The following is an 18,621-nucleotide window of genomic DNA, read 5'->3' as shown; positions in this document are numbered from 1 at the left end:
CCCCCTTTGTGTGTGTGTGTGTGTGTGTGTGTGTGTGTGTGTGTGTGTGGTGCGCATACACTGGAGGTAGAGGGGCATGCTTGGTGTCTTACTTTTGCTACTCTCTGCTTTATTCTCTTAAGTCAGAATTTCTCAGTGAAACTAGACCTAGGCTAGCAGACAGTAAATCCTAGCCATCTTTTATCTCTGCCCTCAGTGCAGCCATAGCCTGCTGTGTATTTTATGTTTGTCCCGAACACTTTCTCCATCGAGCCTCTCTCCAGCCACCATAATCATCTTTCCAGAACCTTACATCTTTATAACACTCCATTTCAGAATGTTTTAACATACGAGTTTGGAGAGCAGGCATATTTGGACCATAAACAGTAGACTTTCAGCTGCATGATGATATAGATTAGATTGTTACAGTAGCACATAGCAATCAAACTCTTACAGAACACTTTTTTTCCTCCAACAGATCAGGCTGCTAGCAATACAATTCTACATGTCGATACCATGCAGTACTGCTGGTCATTCCTAAGTGTTCATTTACTCCCTTAATCATGGGGATGCTTTATCTACAGCATTCAATTATCCTTTGCCATCCAAACCCCTGCCGTGTGCTGCCCTATGAAAAAGAGGACAGATGGATCTTAAGAACTATGTTTGTTTGTTTGTTGTTTAAAGGCTTTCTACATAGCTCAGGCTGGTTTTGAACTTATGGGTATCCTCCTGTCTTGGTCTCCCAAGAGATAGGATCACAGGTGTAAATCACTATGCCTGACTCAAACACTGGATAAAGTTTGGTCTGTTGTGATGGAGTTTTGTAAGTTTAAGATTTCCATCTGTGAATGCAGGTTCACATTTCAAGTCCAAGAAAACATTCTTTGTTTGTTGTAGCAAACAAATGATCAGGTGACAGAGAAAATGGAAGGAGCGAAAGCAACCCCATTGTCAAAAGAAAAGGCAGGGAAGAGGTTAGACATAAAAAGTTGTTCATAGTTGAAGGTGGGTGCTGTTCTGAGGTACTGTATAACTCCAATGGGAACCCTAACATTTTCCCTGTCCAGAATTCCTACCTCTTTTTCGATTATGATGTGTCAGGGGAGAAGTGCTCTTTGCATCTGTGTGACTTGTTATGCTGTATGGAGTAGGAAGAGGAAATGCTGGGCTTTGCAGTTGGGAGCTTGATGAAAAGACATTGCTGCTGTAAAAGAAATACTCTGAGTGTGTAGAAATAAGTGATTTGAAAATATTCGAGTAGTGAGAACTACACAAAGGACAGATGCAAGAGGTTTGCTTGCAACCAGGAATTCTAAGGTTTCAGGGACAGCACACCAAGTTTGCCTAAAAAATTGTTTTTGAAAATTCTTTATTTATTCAACACACACACACACACACACACACACACACACAGACACACACACACAGACACACACACACACACACACAATTTTTTTCATGTGCATTGGTTTCTTTTTACCTGCATGAATGTCTGTGTGAGGGTGGATCCAGGAGTTACAGACAGGCATGAGCTGTAATATGGGTGCTAGGAACTGAATCATGGCTGTGGTGGTTGGAATATTCTTGGCCCAGAAGTAGCACTATTACGGGGTGTGGCCTTGTGGAAGGAAGTTTGTCACTGTGGGTGTGGGCTTTAAGCCTGGAAGCTGGTCTTCTCCTAGAAGCCTTCAGATGAAGATGTAGTGCTCTCAGCTCTTCCTGTACCATACCTGCCTGGATGCTGACATGCTCCGGCCTTGATGATAATGGACTGAATCTTTGTACTTGTAAGCCAGCCCCAATTAAATGTTATCCTTATAAGAGTTACCTTGGTCATGGTATCTGTTCACAGTAGTAAAACCCTAACAAATACAGTGGTTCTCGGGAAGGACAGTCAGTGCTCTTAACTGCCAAGCCATCTCTCCAGCCTCTCAGAAGTATACATTTTGTCTCTTGCTTTGTTTGGTATTGTTATAAACACTAGAGACATAGTGCAGCTGTGAAATGAGTTTATTATACAAGACGACGTTGCACTCTTCTGGGCTAGAGTTTACATTTTGGAGGATGAGGACAAACTGTACACAAGTAAAATAAATTATGTATCACAAAGCATGTCTAGTGATGACAAATGTTGTGTTAAACAAACGAACAGACAACCTGAGCAGACATGGGGAAGGGGCTCAGGAGCTGGAGTAGGAGGAAAGTGATTGTGAACTTAGACATGAACAAGCAGGGTGGAGTTTGGGAGGAAGGTAGCATTTCAACAGAAACTTGAAGGAGATGAGAGAGCCCAGCAGAGCCACATCAGGTAGAACCTCTATGTACGAAGAACATCCCCGTCAAATGTCCTGATGCTATGTGTGTCTGTTGTATTAGAAACAGCAAGGTTGAATGGTGTGTGTGTGTGTGTAGAAAAGTTTAGCTGTGAGAGTACAAGATGAAGATGAACTTGGAGAGACTTGGGGACCATTAGATATGCTCCAGTTATTCCTTTTGATTATACCATTGCCTATTGCACTGAGATGGTTATTCTACAGGATACTTTCTGAATGATATCTTGTGAAATTGTGCTTCTTTTCAATCCCAACAATCTGGTCATGGAGGTCGTAACTGGCTCTGCTTACGATAAAGGGCCTTCCAAAGACAGGGACACGTGAATGAATGACTGAATGAGTAAGCAAACGAGGTAAGTTTCCCGTCTAGGGAATCCTTAAGCTGTCCTATCTTTATTGTCCTTCAGACCCTTTCTCAGCTTGGCCTCTCTCTATTCATGCTGTCTGTCATTGAAACTTAATCTTTCTATGTCTTTGTGCACCTCATTCCTCTCTAACTGATATATTCTCTCCTGATCTCCAGTGGATCCAATTTTTACCTATAGTTGAAGGCCCAGGGCTGGGCCTGATGGCACATATCTGTACTATGAGCACAGGGGAGGCTTAGGCAGGAGAACTAGGTCAGAGGCTACTCCTTGTTGTATAGTGATGTTTAGGGCATCCTCTCTTACATAGCTGACAAGCTCTACCAGCTACAGGAAGTCTCCATCAGAGGCTATGGCCCTCACTGTTTTTTTCTAGGTGCCTAAAACACTCTTTCTATGATACTTAACCATTAGCTTAATCTGTTGAATTGGATAACCCCTTGGTGAATTTAAAGACCACTGTCTGAATACTTTCTATGTTTGGGGAAGGGTATGTACATGAACACAGCACTCCGGGAGGTCCTTGCACCTTGACTTTGTAGAAGCTGAGTAAGAAAAGTTCAGTGACTTGACTCATTTCAGGCACAAATGAACAAAGAATGGACCAGGGTCCGAGACATATCTCAGACACGACAATGGTCCTTCTCATACCTACAGAACTGTTAAGTTTAGCATTCCCTTCCAGCAGTCAATTAATTCATTTCACTTTGCCAATCACCAGCGGCCGCCTACAGGAAAGTTTGACCCGCGCGCGGCGCCGTAGTGCCCCTCCCTCCACCATTCTGTTCCCGGCCAACATGGCGGCCCCCGAATCAGTGCCGGCTTTGAGTCCCGGCTCTGCAGACGAGGAGGAGACGATTCTCTATGACTTGCTGGTCAACACCGAGTGGCCACCCGAGACGGAAGTGCAGGTGAGCCAGGCTCTCTTTTAAGGCCGTCGGCGTGGCGCCGGCGAGGGGCGAGTGGAGCCACGTAGCGGTGCCACGCAGAGCAAGCGGAGCGGGGGATAGCAGCTGTGCTGTCTCCTGGCAACGGCGGGGGTGCTCGGTCTGGGTGAAGGGTGTCTGAATTCCGTCTTGGCCCGGAATTCGGCTGTGTATCCCCACTCAGGCTGTCACCCTCTCAGTAGGTCAGTGTCGGTCTTCTTTCTTAGAGGGAAGGAGTTCTTGTCATATCCGGACTTTCCTTGTAATCTTGTTTTCGGTGGCGGGAGAATTTCTCAGGACTCTACTGTCTTTTAAAAATCTCACTATTAGACATTTACTAGCGTGTGTGTGTGTACACGTACACCCGGGCCCCAGATAGGCACGGTGCAGGCTGCTGGGCATTCAGAGTGTTTTCATGGGACTTTCAGTGTGGACGAGAGACAACCAGTCCAGTGAACGTTTCTCATTACCAGGCTCAAAGTGCTGTCTGAGTAAAATGCCAAGGGAGTGAAGAGAAAGAAGCTGCTGTTCTCCAGTTCTGCTGGAAAGTCATGGTGTTTGCCAACTTCTGGACCCTGGAGTTACTAGTTTCCTAGGGAGAGCTTTCGGGTCAGAGGGTGAAAACCAGGAGTCTCAGGCCCATTTACTTGACATATACAGTATCAAGTGCTTGACATGCCAGTGTGTTAGACCCTGGGGAAGACCTTTAGTAAAGATTCTTGAATCTGGCTCACTGAACCCCGTTACCATCTTTTCTATTTATTCTGCTTGTCTTGAATTAGGTCTTGTAAAGGCAGAAATCTGCATATATTGTTATTAGTTTCGGTTTCTAATGAGTGATGTGGACATTTTGTAGATTATGAAATTAAGAGGCTGTTGCTGCCGCCTTTAAGTTGGATAAAGTTATCTAACATTTCTGAAATGTCTGTAATAATGTCTCAGAATGCTTAGAGCTATACATTGGTTTAAAACACAGCAGAGCCAGCTTATATCAAAGCCTCATTGTACTCTCCCTTCTCTTTTCTCTTCATTATTGATTTCTACATCTGTTTCCTACAGCTGTTGACCTATAAGCTCTGCCTCAGATTCACTTTATATCCCTCCACTGTTCCAAATTGCTCCCTGATGATTCCTTCATGTTTGTTAAGCGAGCGTCTTAGGGAATAATGTATCTGTTCCTACTGATGTCTTTATTCATTTTATTTTTGGTAGCACTTTAAAGCACCTTACTCACTATATGAATTGTTTGTTAGCCTTTATTCTACAGACAGTAGCATTCGGTTTATGTCTATGAAATCAAATTAATGTAGTAGTTACATCTCTGTGTTTTGTTAGTAACATTGTCTCCATGGATACACAACAGATAATCACTTTTCCTCTGAGTGAAATCTGTTTTAGGGATCTGTGCCCTCCGTATAGACTGTACTGACTGGGCAATTAGTATAGTCTTTGTTCAAACCCAGGCTCCTGAACATCATATGTAAGTTCTCTACCATTTAGACACAGCTCAGCTGTGCCCCTGTGGTTCCTTGCCTTCTTATTGGTGTTTTGATTTGGAAACAGTTTCTAACCTCACCTTGGGGTTCTTTCTGACATGTATCTATTAACATAATTCTCAGTCTTACTACCACTACACACAGTCCAGATGATGTTATTTCAACCTGTAAGAAGTTTGAAAATGCTGATGCTGGTATTCAATTCTCCGGATATAAGTAGAGAAGTATAAATTTAAATGTTTCAAGTATTATAAAATTCTCAACTCAACTCTAAGTTTTTTGTTTTCTTTTTTTTACATTGTAGCCCAGAGGCAACCGAAAGCATGGTGCATCCTTCATCATCACAAAAGCAATTAGAGGTAAAGATGCCTTGTATTTTATGTATTATATAGTTCCTGGACAGGTTTTTCTCCTTTCACATCTATGCAGTTTTAGCTTAGAGATTTAAAAGTGTGCTCTTTAGTGTTCTGATAAAGAACCCGATGAAGATAGCTAGTATGCATGTTGTTTGAATTTAATTTCACATGCACTTATTTCTATAGCTATAGGTATGCATGTATGTATATTTTCATTCTCATCTATCTTTAATTCAGCCTCGAGCTAAACTCTGGCCTAGGCTTAGCCATTATGAATGTGTTGTTGTACATGGGATGGTGATGAGTAAGTCCAATGTAAGTCTTGTAACGACTATGGATGTTGACGCCGATAAGCTTGCGAGAGACCATTGTAAGTAAGCGGTTTACATAGCATTTCAGATATAACTGGTCCAAAAATCTCAACTTAAATATTTGGTTAAAACTGGCCTTTTATTTAACCAGTGATAGACTTTACCTATGAACCAGTAGGAGTCTGAAAAAGAACTGAGCATCAGCCTTTTTGAGCCATGAGGGCTTTATAATATTAATTAACAGATTAATATAGTCCTTCTAGGCTGACAAATTAAATGTTGTTTTATATTTATTACATATTATATGTATGTAAGTGTATGTGCCTGAGTGTATGTGTGTGTACCAGGTGTGTGCAGGGACCCATGGAGGTCTGAAGGGATATAGAATCCCTTGGAGGTGAAGTTACAGGTGGTTGTGAGCCATCATGAGTGTGCTGGGAACTGAACCCAGGTCCTCTGCAAGAGCAGCTGGTGCTCTTCAGCACTGAGCCATCTCTCCAGCCCTTACCTGCAATGGTTAGATGTGGAGACTTGTTCACAGTATTCTTCGGGAATGTGACACCTGCCTATCTGGCCTCAAAGGTCATCCTCATGTTGCATCTGAGTTCCTTATGAAGAGGGAATTCAATTTAAGGAAGTAGAAAATGTGTGACTAGCTATGATTTTATATCAGTTCTAATATATTTAGTTTTCACAATCATAAATGAAATCTTGGTTTATTTAGAAATGTATATATATATATATATATATATATATATATATATATGATCAAAATAATTGTAGAAAAAATTGGGAAGTATAAATATCCACACATTATAATTCTCTATTTTACAACCTAGAGATGATGTTCTTCAGACTTTTCTCCTTTACTATATGCCTAGCTGTGTGTGTGTATGTGTGTGTGTATGTGAGAGAGAGAGAGAGAGAGAGAGAGAGAGAGAGAGAGAGAGAGACAGAGACAGAGACAGAGACAGAGAGACAGAGAGAGCGAGGAAGAGGAGAATGTGAGAGCGTGATGATATAAAACATTTTAAAACCCTTTTTAAGTTTTGCTTTTCACAGACTTCTCCATTTACTGCTTATATAGTTGCTGCAATGTTCAAATTAGTATCTTCATTTATATTTTGTACAGATAGTTTTGTTTTAAAGAGCAATTTACTCTGATTCTAGTAATGGCTTGATTTAGCATCTCAAAACATCTAAAAATTTTGTAGTTAGGAAATATTTCAATGTTTCAAACAACATAAGCTTGGATTTTAATACAAACAATTATATGATCTTGTAAAAGTTATATATTAAGTTGGTCTTATTTTACAAGTTATTTACAAATAACTGTTAAAGGAAAAGTGTTTCTTTTTATTCCAGATCATCTGTTATATTTGCGTCAGTACATCTGGTACAGGTGAGCCTTCAGTACTTACAAAGATTACTATCTTCCGATTATTTAAGGTTTTGAATATCCAGTTCTGGTGGAGATGTTGACATTCAGGCAAACCTGGTTTTTAGATAAGCATTTCAAAGGCATGGTGTAAGCTGATCACACACACCTCAGTACACTTGCTAGTTCCTGTTCCCTGAGTCAGTACTGATCATCTCCTGATGGCCCCTGATTCCTCTGATGTGTGTGCTCAACTTCCTAGGAAATGCCCCTGTGTTGGATCTGTGTGTTGTATATGTTAAGGAGCATTTTTTTGTTCTTATTATTACATCAACTATGGTCAGTAGTTGAGTTGCTGTATATTAGGTCTTCAGATTTTGCTTGTTGCATACTTTTTAATTCTTTGAGTGTTGTTATGTTTAGCTTGTTGCTGATTTCCAGGACAGGGAAATAAGTAAATAATCCAGGACAGTGTTAGGATTCTGCATTTATCAATGTTTGTAGTGTGGCTTTCTCTTAACCTTAACAATTCTAGAGATAAGATAGTCCTAATATAGAGACCTTTGATCTCCTGTAGAACTACTTGTTCAGCGTTCTTTTATATCCTAACATCAAACCCTCTCTTTATAGATACAGTTATTACTTACTTACATTTTTGTAGCTCAGTTATAAGCTAGCTGATATGTTGTAATTTCAGCCCTGCTCCGTTTTTGCTTCCTGACGGACTGGTCCGCTTGGTCAATAAACAGATAAACTGGCATTTGGTACTTGCAAAGTAAGTATGTGTAAAATCCACTTACAACTCTTCTAACTGCATTTTTGTCTAAATCTCAATACAGACATGAATTTTGGGGGTCCTTGTACCTTTATTCTTGATTTTAGTACATTCCCTTTGTTACATATGGCTGTTGTTTGAACATATGAATTTAAGCTATATTAAGTCATTTTATATGATTTTATCTGCATATTAATTTAATTGTCAAGTCAAAAGGTAGACAATGAAAGCAAAACAAAAAACCTGATTGTGAAGTAATTGCATCCATGCTGAAGACTCACATTCTCACAGCAGGATGTCTTTCCCTTGTCTTCCATGCAGCAATGGCAAGCTTCTGGCCGCTGTTCAAGACCAGTGTGTGGAGATCAGGTAATGGTTCATGTTGTCCATATGGAAGATGTCTTGATGAAAAAAGACCATTACTTATACATAAGAAATAAGATTTTAAATATTTTTCAAAGTATTTGAAGGGATTTTACTACTGAGTTAATTTTGTGAAGAGCCGATCACTAACTTAGAAATGGAGCTCCCTCAGAGTTTGCTCATCTTTGTGCTTTCCCGTTTACTTTGCTTATGCCTGAGAAATGATTTTTTTTTTTTTAATGAAATGAAGGTTGTATTCTAGAAGTCTGGAAGTAACTTGTTTGACTAGTTACTGGTGGGCTAACTGTTTAGAGTGATGTAAGATGTCTCAAGATGTAGAACAAAGCTAGACAGCTTTGCAATAATGGCACAAATGTGTCAATCTGATATAGGTCTGTGAAAGGCCAAGGTGGCGTGATTACTGCATGTCTGCTTGGTGTCTGTCAGACATTCAGTGATGCTATGTTCTCATCTAAAATACACCTCTGGGAGCTGAACACAAGGCTCAGTGGTTAAGGACACTTCTTGTTCCTGCAGATGACCTGGGTTCTCGTCCCAGGACCTGCCTGGAGGCTTACTGCTTCTTGTAACTTCAGTTTCAGGGACTCTGATGCCCCTTCTGGCCTCCATCTATACCTGTATGCACATGATGCACATAAACCCACTCCGGTACACACATAAATAAAAAAAATCAATTAAACTCAGAAGTAGTTACTGTGTTGTGAAATTTGCATCAACATACTAAATATAAGCTATTTCTAATACTGAGTGTCTCCCTCTGTTTTCTTAGGCAAAGCTTACCTGTTGATTATCAGAATGTAATTGGAGGTCTTGGGTGATGGCTGAGCAGATGAATAGCTTTCTGTGCAATCCAGAGGAGTGGAGTTTGGATTCCTAGAACCCATGTGAAAAAAATGTATAGTCATAGAGTTCTGCCTGGAATCCCAGTTTCTGCAGTAGGCAGAAATGGGATCTCCACAGCAAGCTGGTTAACATACCAGCTGAAAATGCAAGCTCTGGTTTGAACAAGAGACCCTGGTGCAGCATATAAGGTAGAGGCTGATAAGGGAGATACTTGTTGTCAGTTGTGGACACCTAAGCATATGTGGATGTGGAAGCATATAGGCATATGCACCATATATAAACAAGAGAAAAGTGAAGGGCAAGAGATTTCAAGATTCTTCGTTACTAATGGAAATGTTTTTCTGCTGCTCCATTGTTCTTGACTACAACAGTACCAGTGCCCACTCAATTGCTTTCACATTGGTCTTAGTTTTCTGCTGGTCTTTGATTGGTTTTTCTTCCCATGTATTTAAGAAGAATTGGATTATTTCAGCCTTTGGAGGAGTAGGAAGGTCTTTTCTCTATCAGGCACTGGCTTCATGTGGGGAGGTTTTCTGAGTCCTCCCAAGCCCCAAGGAAAAATTATGGTAGTCTTTCAATGCTAAATAATTTAACTTGATATGGCTATATGGATATTTCTATGTTACTGTTGTTTTTAACAGCATCTTTAAGCATTCTTTTTTGGCAGTGTTTGAATTTGTGTTGTTCACAGGAATTGATAGAACTCATTTGTTGCGGTTTTGTGAAGTGTCCTTTGAGAAACAAGCTTTTAGTATATTCCTTACTTACACACAGCAGTCAGAAAACAGCATTTACTTTTCCCAGGAAAAGAGAAGTTGGATGAAGTGATTTTTGGTGTATCAGTCAGGGCATGATGTGTGACCAAGATACTGAGGTATGCGATGTAGAGCCTGACCAAAGGTTCATGGAATTTATTAATAAAATCTTTTGATGAAAGGATAATTTATAAAAGCTTTGTGTACACAAACTTTGGTGTGAAAATAGCTCCACCAGGAAGCCTTTGAGAACACACTGTGTATGGAATGCCTCACACAACACCTGTAACACTGAGCACACTTACTGTTATTCTTGGTGAGTTAATGCCATTGCTGGGTGTTGTTAGTACTCCTGTTAACTCACGAAGTCCGGGCAGGTCTGAGAAGTTGTGCAGATTTTTCTGTACTTTAAAAATGAGGAGCCGGCGCATGTGGTTAAATGCCCTGCACAAGAATTCAAGATCTGTTCTTCTCCCCTCAGGTTTTGTGTTCTGTGTGTCAGCCATGCTGTGGTTTGGTATAGATGTGGTGTGTCCCTCTCATTATCTCTGTTTTCTACAACTCCATCATGTGCCATCTACCAGGAATGTGGTATGAGTGAGACCTAGGGTCCGCAGCTCCGATTATATTGTGTTTTCTTTATAATTAGGTATAGTCTCTTTTTCTCAGTATGATACATTTCCACAAATATTGGTCTGGCAATGTAGCTCAATCAGCTTACCTCAAAACCATCGTTCCCCACTTGTCTACACATGATGTAGTAGTCTACATGTGTAGTAGTCTTCACGTGATGAAGAAATGTGGTCTTTGCCTGAGGAATATGAGGAAGAGATGGTAAGAGGGAGTTATGGGGGTGTAGCGTTGCTCAGAGCTAGTATTCCACTGCTCTTGTTAAATGAATATAAGCATGGATATTGACTTTGCTGTAACCAAAACCAAAGTGTTTTCTAGTAAGTAAGGAACGATCAGTAATGAAAAAAGGCTAAGGAAGTCCCCCAAAGTAAACTCTATCAGCAGTGATTGTCCTGGAAGTTTTGTTTGAGATAGGATCTCCAGCTGGCCTAGAACTTTTGCTTGGATTACAGATGTGTGTCACTATATTGGGCTGTTCTTGAATTTTAAAGACACTTGCTCTTTCTGTTCCACTTGCATTCTATCTAAAATAGTGAAGAACAGTTGTCTTAATTATTTTAAACATTGCTGAGACAGACTACTAAGTTAGGTTCAAAGAGTGTATTCTGGCTTATAGTTCCAAGGAGGTGCAGTCTATCATAGCGGGGAAAGGCATGATAGAAGGAGCATGAGGCTGGCTGGCCTTATGGCGTCAGTAGTCAGGAATCAAGGAGAGAACAGGAAGTGGGCCTGGGCTATATAATGTCCAGGCCTTTTTTGCAGTGACTAACTTCCTTCAGCAAATGTCCACTTGTTAAAGGTCCACAACTTTTCCAAACACAGCCACTAGCTGAGGACTATGTAGTAAAACACATGGACCTGTGGGGGACATTTCCTATTTAAACCACAACAAGGTACAAAGTGAGATTGTCTCAGTAGTAGTTGTAGTAATGTTGAGTAGGTGTTTCAAGTGTGGGAGTTGTTTCTAGGATCATAGGTCATTATTTGCTGTTAGGAAGCAGTTAAAATGGGAAGAGACAGGAGAAGCAGTTGAGATTTTAAGAGGTAGGCCTCTTTTTTTGCACTACTACTTGGGTTGTTGGTTTCCAGTGTTGTGTTAACTGTCAGTCACTTAGGATGCTGACCTTAACTTGTCTGTGCTAGGGGCTGACTTTGGATACAATAACAATGTGTGAATTACTCTTTAATTTGTAATTTGTCAGCAGCTACAAATTATAATTGGTCAATATGTGTTTCCTTATTTTTTAAATAGTGAAATAATAATTCCATATGGCTATGGGTTGTTGTTTATATAGGGACTAATTAGAAGCTATTAAAGAACCCAGCAAAGACATGAAGAGACTCTTATGACGATGTGTAAATATTCCCTCCCCAGAGTTTACATAACTACAGTGAATGATGGATGGCCAAACGGTTATGTCTATCCGGCTTTCCTCTTCCCTAGCAAAACAGCACCACTCCTTACTATTATGTTAGGAATGAAAGTAATGCACATTTATTCATTCAGTGTTTTCTCTAAGCAGTGTGAGGTGCTGCCATACCATTTTATTTAAACGGAAGGGCAACACTAATCCTTTGTCTCAGTCACAGAGACTGAGCTGGAATCAGGTTACTTTTGTTTCAGAGTGAGTTCTGTCTGCCTCATTCCATTTGGGAGCAGAGCAGTATGTTGTTTTAGATACTCATTTCTGTATTTATGTCTGTAGTCATAACAGCATTCCACAAATAGCTAAAATATTAAAAGTTTTATAAATTATTTAAAACACAATGCTTAGTAGACCCTTTAGAAATAATAGAAAATACAATTCAATAGAAAGAACTAGAAATTAATTTGTTTGACCCTTCAATTATTTTACTATTAATATTTTGACATACCTCCTTTAGTACCTCTCTCTCTCTTTCTCTCTCTCTCTCTCTCTCTCTCTCTCTCTCTCTCTCTCTCTGTTTGTGTCTATGTGATTAGTGGGTAATATCAAATATTCTATTTGATACCAATTTCTAAATTACTCTTGTGAGTTATAAATTTAATTTACATTTTAAAATTTATGTTACTTTTTTTTCTGAGTAACCTTTGAAATTAATCTAATATGAAATTGTTCCATGTCAGGTATAGTAATTGCATAATATTTCATTGGATGTGCACATCAAAATTTAACTAATTTCTTTATACTTGATGCATTTTTCTTCTTTATAAATTAGGTTGTATTGTTTTCCTTGATAACTATATAAATCTGTAATTATTTTCTGGGAATAACTTTGTAGAAGTGAAATTTCTAGGTCAGAGTTTTAGGTAATTGTTATTAAATTATGTTCTAGAAGGTTCACCAGTTTTTATTTTGAATACAGTTTGTACTAATTATACTACTATGTTATTTATTTCAAGATTACAATTGTAAATAGATTATTGGTTCATATATTATAACCTATTTATGTTATATGATTTATTAAGGTGGACATCATATAGCTCTCTTTTTCTATGTGATAGACTTTGTAATATGGTATGGATTAGTGGTTCTTAACTAGTATCAATGTGTGGAGTTTTAATCAATAATCTTACTTGGGTCCCATTCTCGATTTACTGAATCAGATTCTTGGGCCTGTGGTACATAGATTCCCGCTGTATCCTAAGACAATGTTTAAGCACACTTCTGTTGGAGCTCTGTGCTCTTGTTCTAGCCTCATTTCTCTAACAGGAAGATTGGTGTTAATGAGAGAATCCATTTGAGACACTAAACCACCATCTATGTGACAAGGATGACTTACTGTTATGTATAGGCACCGTCTAGACCATAGTATCTCAGATGTTTTAAAGACTCTCATATTGGTGTCGTTAGGGTAAAACTGTGTTTTTATTTCTCATATATTTGTAGGTCTGCAAAAGATGATTTTACATCAGTTATTGGGAAATGTCAAGGTAAGAGTTTCCAAAATTTTGAAATATGAAAAAATTTCAATTAGTAATGGTTTACAATGTTCCTGTAAAGTGCAAGTAGATATTCTAAAAGGGTTTACTAGTAGGATTATTTTTATGACTATATTAAACTTACTTAAATTATAATTATTCAATCTTTAATCTTTAAATATTTTGCTTTGACATGTTTATGTTTTAGGACTTTGAAACTTAAATTTTGTTTTAAAATATTCAAGGCTATTTTTTGAAAAAGTAATTTGTAAGTGTAATCTTCTATTTTGGGATAAATATTTAGTTATAAGTTCATAGTTCTTCAACAAAAACTAGTAAAATAGTATGTGATTTGATCTTTTTTACTAATACTTATACGTTTTAAGACTAGATATTTTATTTCATTGTCAGAAAGCTAACATAGTTTCTGGCCTCATTTGTATTATTGGTAATTTGCACATAATTTTAAAATATTAAATTATAGAAAAATTATATGGGTTAATTATGTACACCTTTATACAATGGTGCATGATAGCTAGTTAGAACATGTAAAACAGTAATGATTAGGTACTGCAACTCCACCTAAAACTTCTCAATTGATTGCTCCTGACCGTGGAACTGAGTTATTTTGTAACTCTGTTCAGAATCATCTTAGTCTATCCATCTGTCTTAGGGTTCTAAAGCTATGATGAAACACCATGATGAAAGCAAGTTAGGGAGGAAAGGGTTTATTTGGCTTACAGTTCCATACTGTTCATTATCAAAGGAAGTCAGGACAGGAACTCACACAGGGCAGGAACCTGGAGGCAGGAGTTGATGCAGAGGCCATGGAGGAGTGCTGCTTACTGGCTTGTTTCCCATGGCTTGTTCAACTTGTTTCCTTATAGAACCCAGGACTACCAGCCTAGGAATGGCTCCACAAAATGGGCTGGACCCTCCCCATCATCACTAATTAGGAAAATGCTCTGCAGGCTTACTACAGCCTGATCTTAGGGAGGCATTTCTTAATTAAGGTTGACTTTAAGTCATGTCTTCTTCCCTTGATATAGTTCCATCTGCCAGGAAGTTTCTGCTTTTGCATTGTGTTAATTTAACTAGTCCTTCTTTTGTGAGGTCAAGTAGGAGCTCTTTAGGCAGACCTTTCTTCTGTGCTTTCTTCCCTACCATTTGTGAGTATCCATGATTCTCCGATACTACAGAATTTAACCCTGAATTTCCATCTTTTTTTTTTTTTGGTTTTTTGAGACAGGGTTTCTCTGTGTAGCCCTGGCTGTCCTGGAACTCACTCTGTAGACCAGGCTAGCCTCAAACTCTCGAACTCAGAAATCCGCCTGCCTCTGCCTCCCAAGTGCTAATAGTTGGTTTTTCTGATTCCCAGTTCAGATTATGTGTTACTTTCTAGTTGCTATGATAGAATATTTGACCAAAAGAACTAAAGGAAAAAAGGATTTATTCTGGCTGGCATAGGTTTTACAGTCCATCATGGAAGCAGGACTGTGCGATTGGCTAAATAGTCGATTGGGAAGCACAGAAGAGTCTGGAAGCAGAGTGAGGTCATAAAAGCTCAAGACCCATCCCTCACTGATCCACTTCCCTTAGGAAGATTCCACTTTTAAAACATGTACAACTTCTCAAATAGTACCACCACCTGGGACCAAGTGTTCAAAGACACAAGTGTGTGGGGAATATTTCACACTCAACCATAACAGATTGTAAATTCTTTGTTTGACTCTTTTAGGTTGGTAATGATGTGTGGAAGCTAGTGAATGGTTTTTATAAACGAGTGTGTGTCTATTGGCTAATTTTGGAAACTTCTGAGAGTGTTTATTTGTTTTGTATACTGTAGTACATATATATATATTTAAATAATTATCAGTTATGCTTTGTATTACTGCTGTGTACTGTGTATACAAACCACAGCAGGACCTTGTGCATTGATAAACCTTTTCTATGGAGTAGCCTTTCCAAGATTCTAAGGCAAACAGTGTTTAAATGTGGACTGTCAAGTTGACTCTCAGGCGTTCCCTGCATTTACTTCATGTAGTATTCTTAACAGTAGTTGCTATGTTAGGTCAGATATTACCAAGAAGTCTGCAGAAGAGTCATGTGGGTTGTTCAATTGCATATTCACCAGTGCAGCCTTCTTGTCTGCTCAAGGTATAGGAAGTTTGAGGTAGGTTTCTGAGCATGCTTAGTGTTGGAGTGATCCTGCCGTATAGGGAGGGTCCTTTTGAGTATTGGCATTAGGTATCTGCTCTTAGCAAATAAGTAAACTGGAAAGCTACAAGTTAATATGAAAATGGGAAGTTCAACTCTTCTATATTTCATACAAATTATATTTATTAAGAGTTTTTTAGTGTGTTCTGTTAATGTGGCAGCCTAGATGAGATAATGCAGTGAGAACTAATGCTTTATTTTGTTGGCTTCTGGATGTGGGAATTTATGACCTTAATGCTGCATTAATGGCTTCTCTCTATTTTGTATAATGCAAGGCAATGATCATTTGCTTATTATTTGACTCATCTTTATGGGAATCACTCCCATATGCCAAGTGATATTTCATGTGTGTGCCCAGAGAAGAAGAGCCAGATTGTTGTTAATGCATTTTTGAGACTACATATTGCAGAGTCTGCAATCTGAAATAGGAGCTATTTGGTTCCACTTTGATATTTTCCAATTATTGTTTTATAAAAGATAGGCCATTTGAGAATGTTCGAAATGTGGGTTGGAAGTTGTTTGGCTCTGCTTGCTAGACCATTAATTCAGTCTTTTTTTTTTTTTTTTTGTCCTAAAAGTAGCAGATAGAATTAGGTTTTTTGAAGACCTTCTGTGTTGAGGTTTTCATTTTCTTGCTTATTGTAAGAATGCTGAGAGAGAGCCCGTTGGTTTTCGAGTTCAGGATGTACAGATTGACAGCCCCTGGTTGCCTCTGACTTCCCAAAGCCTCATCAGCTTACTGTTAGATGCCATGAAAGAATGAGTTTAAGTGTATGTCTTGACATGAAAAATATCAGAAAACATAAACTATTTTAAATGCCCAGACTTTGAAATGAAATACCCAGTTTTCAAAGTGTGAGTCTAATGTCTCAGATTATCCGAATTCCTTCTCTCCTTTTTTTTGGTATTTTTAGTGAAAAAAATATTTTAATTGAAACTATAATACACATTCTCAGTAGCAACCAAGGACGAGCAAAAGTAGACATAAAAAGCCCATCTCAGTCATGAGATGAGTATTGCTCATTTTTCAGGAGGTTTTCTCTAATACCTAGAACAGGCTATGTTCGAAAGAAGTAAACTGTTATGTAATCCGCTTTCTCTGCTGAATGACGGCTATGAACTCTTTTAGGCTGAAGTTTAAGGCAAACTTCCCCAAGTTGTGTTCTTAACCTAGTTTTCATGGTAGATAACTTCCAGGGTATTTAGACTCAGGTCTTAAAATTACCAAGACAACTGTAAATATCCCTATAAAATTGATCTAAGTAGCAAACAACTCAATATCATATTTAATTCCCCCCAAATCAAGACCATTATTAGCACTTTGTGTAGACATAGACATCAAAATATTATACCTATCCATGAGGAGTACGGGTATGTAGACTGTTTTCATTTCTGATTTTATACTTTGATAGAGCTAGTCTCAAGTTAGGAGTGAGTAGTGTTTCTTTTTTATTTTCTGAAGAGTTTGTATAGAATTTGATGCTTTGGTACGAAAACGAGCTGAAATTTCCAGCTTGGACTGTGCTTTTTAAAACAAAACAACGTTAGTTCTCTCAGTATTTGTGTACTGTCTTCTTGCTTCTCTGTCCCGCATTATCTCTAGTGACACTCCTGGCTGGGCCTTTGCTTTGCTCAATGTTAACACAGATTGGTTTGGGAGTAATTACTATTATTGCATGACATATTTTCCTTTCCTGTCCCAACAGGTTTGTTTGTTTATTTGAGGCAGGGTTTGCTACTTAGGCCAGGAGATCTGGAGCTCACAAGCCCCTGTGACACCATTCCCAGCTCATTCCCTGACTGTTTTATTTAGTATATGTGCCTTGCAGAGAGCATTTGATTGGACTTGCCCGTTTTCATACTCTGAATATTTCTGTCATTTAATTGGAGTGTTTAGAACATTTATATTTAGCACAGTTAATGATTTAATTAGGAATAAATCTATCTACTTTGTTTTTCTATTTGCTCTGTTTGTGATGGGCAGTCCAGCTTGAAACTTATTATTTAATAATAAATGTGATAACATAGTTTTAATGAGTTAATGTAATATGGGAAAGCAGAAAAAGTAATATCTTTTATTTTAATTTGCATTCTTCCTAGGTATTTAAATTCATAACCTTTCATAATCTTGTATACATATTTATTTTTACATGGATTGACTTTTTAAAAATTAGGGTATGATTGGTTGATTAACAGGCTTGTACTAGCTGGTTTTATATCAACTTGAAACAAGCTGGAGTTATCACAGTGAAAGGAGCTTCAGTTGAAAATGCCTCATGAGATCCAGCTGTAAGGCATTTTCTCAATTAGTGATCAATGGGGGAGGGCCCATTGTGGGTGGTGCCATCCCTGGGCTGGTAGTCTTGGGTTCTGTAAGAAAGCAAGCTGAGCAAGGCAGGGGAAGCAAGCCAGTAAGTAACATCCCTCCGTGGCCTCTGCATCAGCTCCTGCTTCCTGACCTGCTTGAGTTTCAGTCCTGACTTCCTTTGGTGATGAACAGCAATGTGGAAGTGTAAGCTGAATAAACTCTTTCCTCCCCAACTTGCATCTTGGTCAGATGTTTGTGCAGGAATAGAAACCCTAAGAGAATGCTTTCTGTTTCTCCTTGTAAATAATAACATAACAAACCCAGGAGCATAGGTGCCTCTTAAACATGCTGATCTCATTTGCTTTTGAAATCATTATGAATGAGACTTCTGGGTCATATGGAAATTTTATTTGTAATTTTAAAGTTGATATTCTTTCATTAGAATTATTAAGGTAATTAATTAATAATTAAGGTAATGCTGCTTGAACTTTTTCTACTTGTGATCGCTATTTGTCTGAGAAAATTTTACATGAACCCAGGCATATAGGTATATATTAGGTCCAAAAATACAATATTGATTAATTTATTATCAGTAAGTATATTAAAATGTATAATTTTCCTTTTTACTGAAGAGGAAAACAAACCTTCACAATCATA

The 18,621-nt window shown here is 38.4% G+C and overlaps 1 protein-coding gene across 1 annotated transcript in view; it reads left to right on the top strand.

The window, feature by feature from the left end:
• The first annotated feature begins 3,473 nt into the window (after positions 1–3,473).
• The window catches only part of Nbas (neuroblastoma amplified sequence), a 285,612-nt gene continuing 270,464 nt past the window's right edge, over positions 3,474–18,621 (top strand). The window contains exons 1-6 of the mRNA XM_028772232.1: positions 3,474–3,591; positions 5,407–5,461; positions 7,135–7,171; positions 7,845–7,922; positions 8,244–8,291; positions 13,408–13,451. Of these exons, the coding sequence (XP_028628065.1) occupies positions 3,478–3,591; positions 5,407–5,461; positions 7,135–7,171; positions 7,845–7,922; positions 8,244–8,291; positions 13,408–13,451 (376 nt within the window). The 5' untranslated portion in view covers positions 3,474–3,477. The remainder of the gene's footprint in view (positions 3,592–5,406; positions 5,462–7,134; positions 7,172–7,844; positions 7,923–8,243; positions 8,292–13,407; positions 13,452–18,621) is intronic.

The sequence above is a fragment of the Grammomys surdaster genome, unplaced genomic scaffold, assembly GCF_004785775.1.
Source record: "Grammomys surdaster isolate TR1022 unplaced genomic scaffold, NIH_TR_1.0 212, whole genome shotgun sequence".
Lineage (NCBI taxonomy): Eukaryota > Metazoa > Chordata > Mammalia > Rodentia > Muridae > Grammomys > Grammomys surdaster.
The sequence above is the reverse complement of the archived record's forward strand: the minus strand, read 5'-3'. Positions and strand labels throughout refer to the sequence as shown.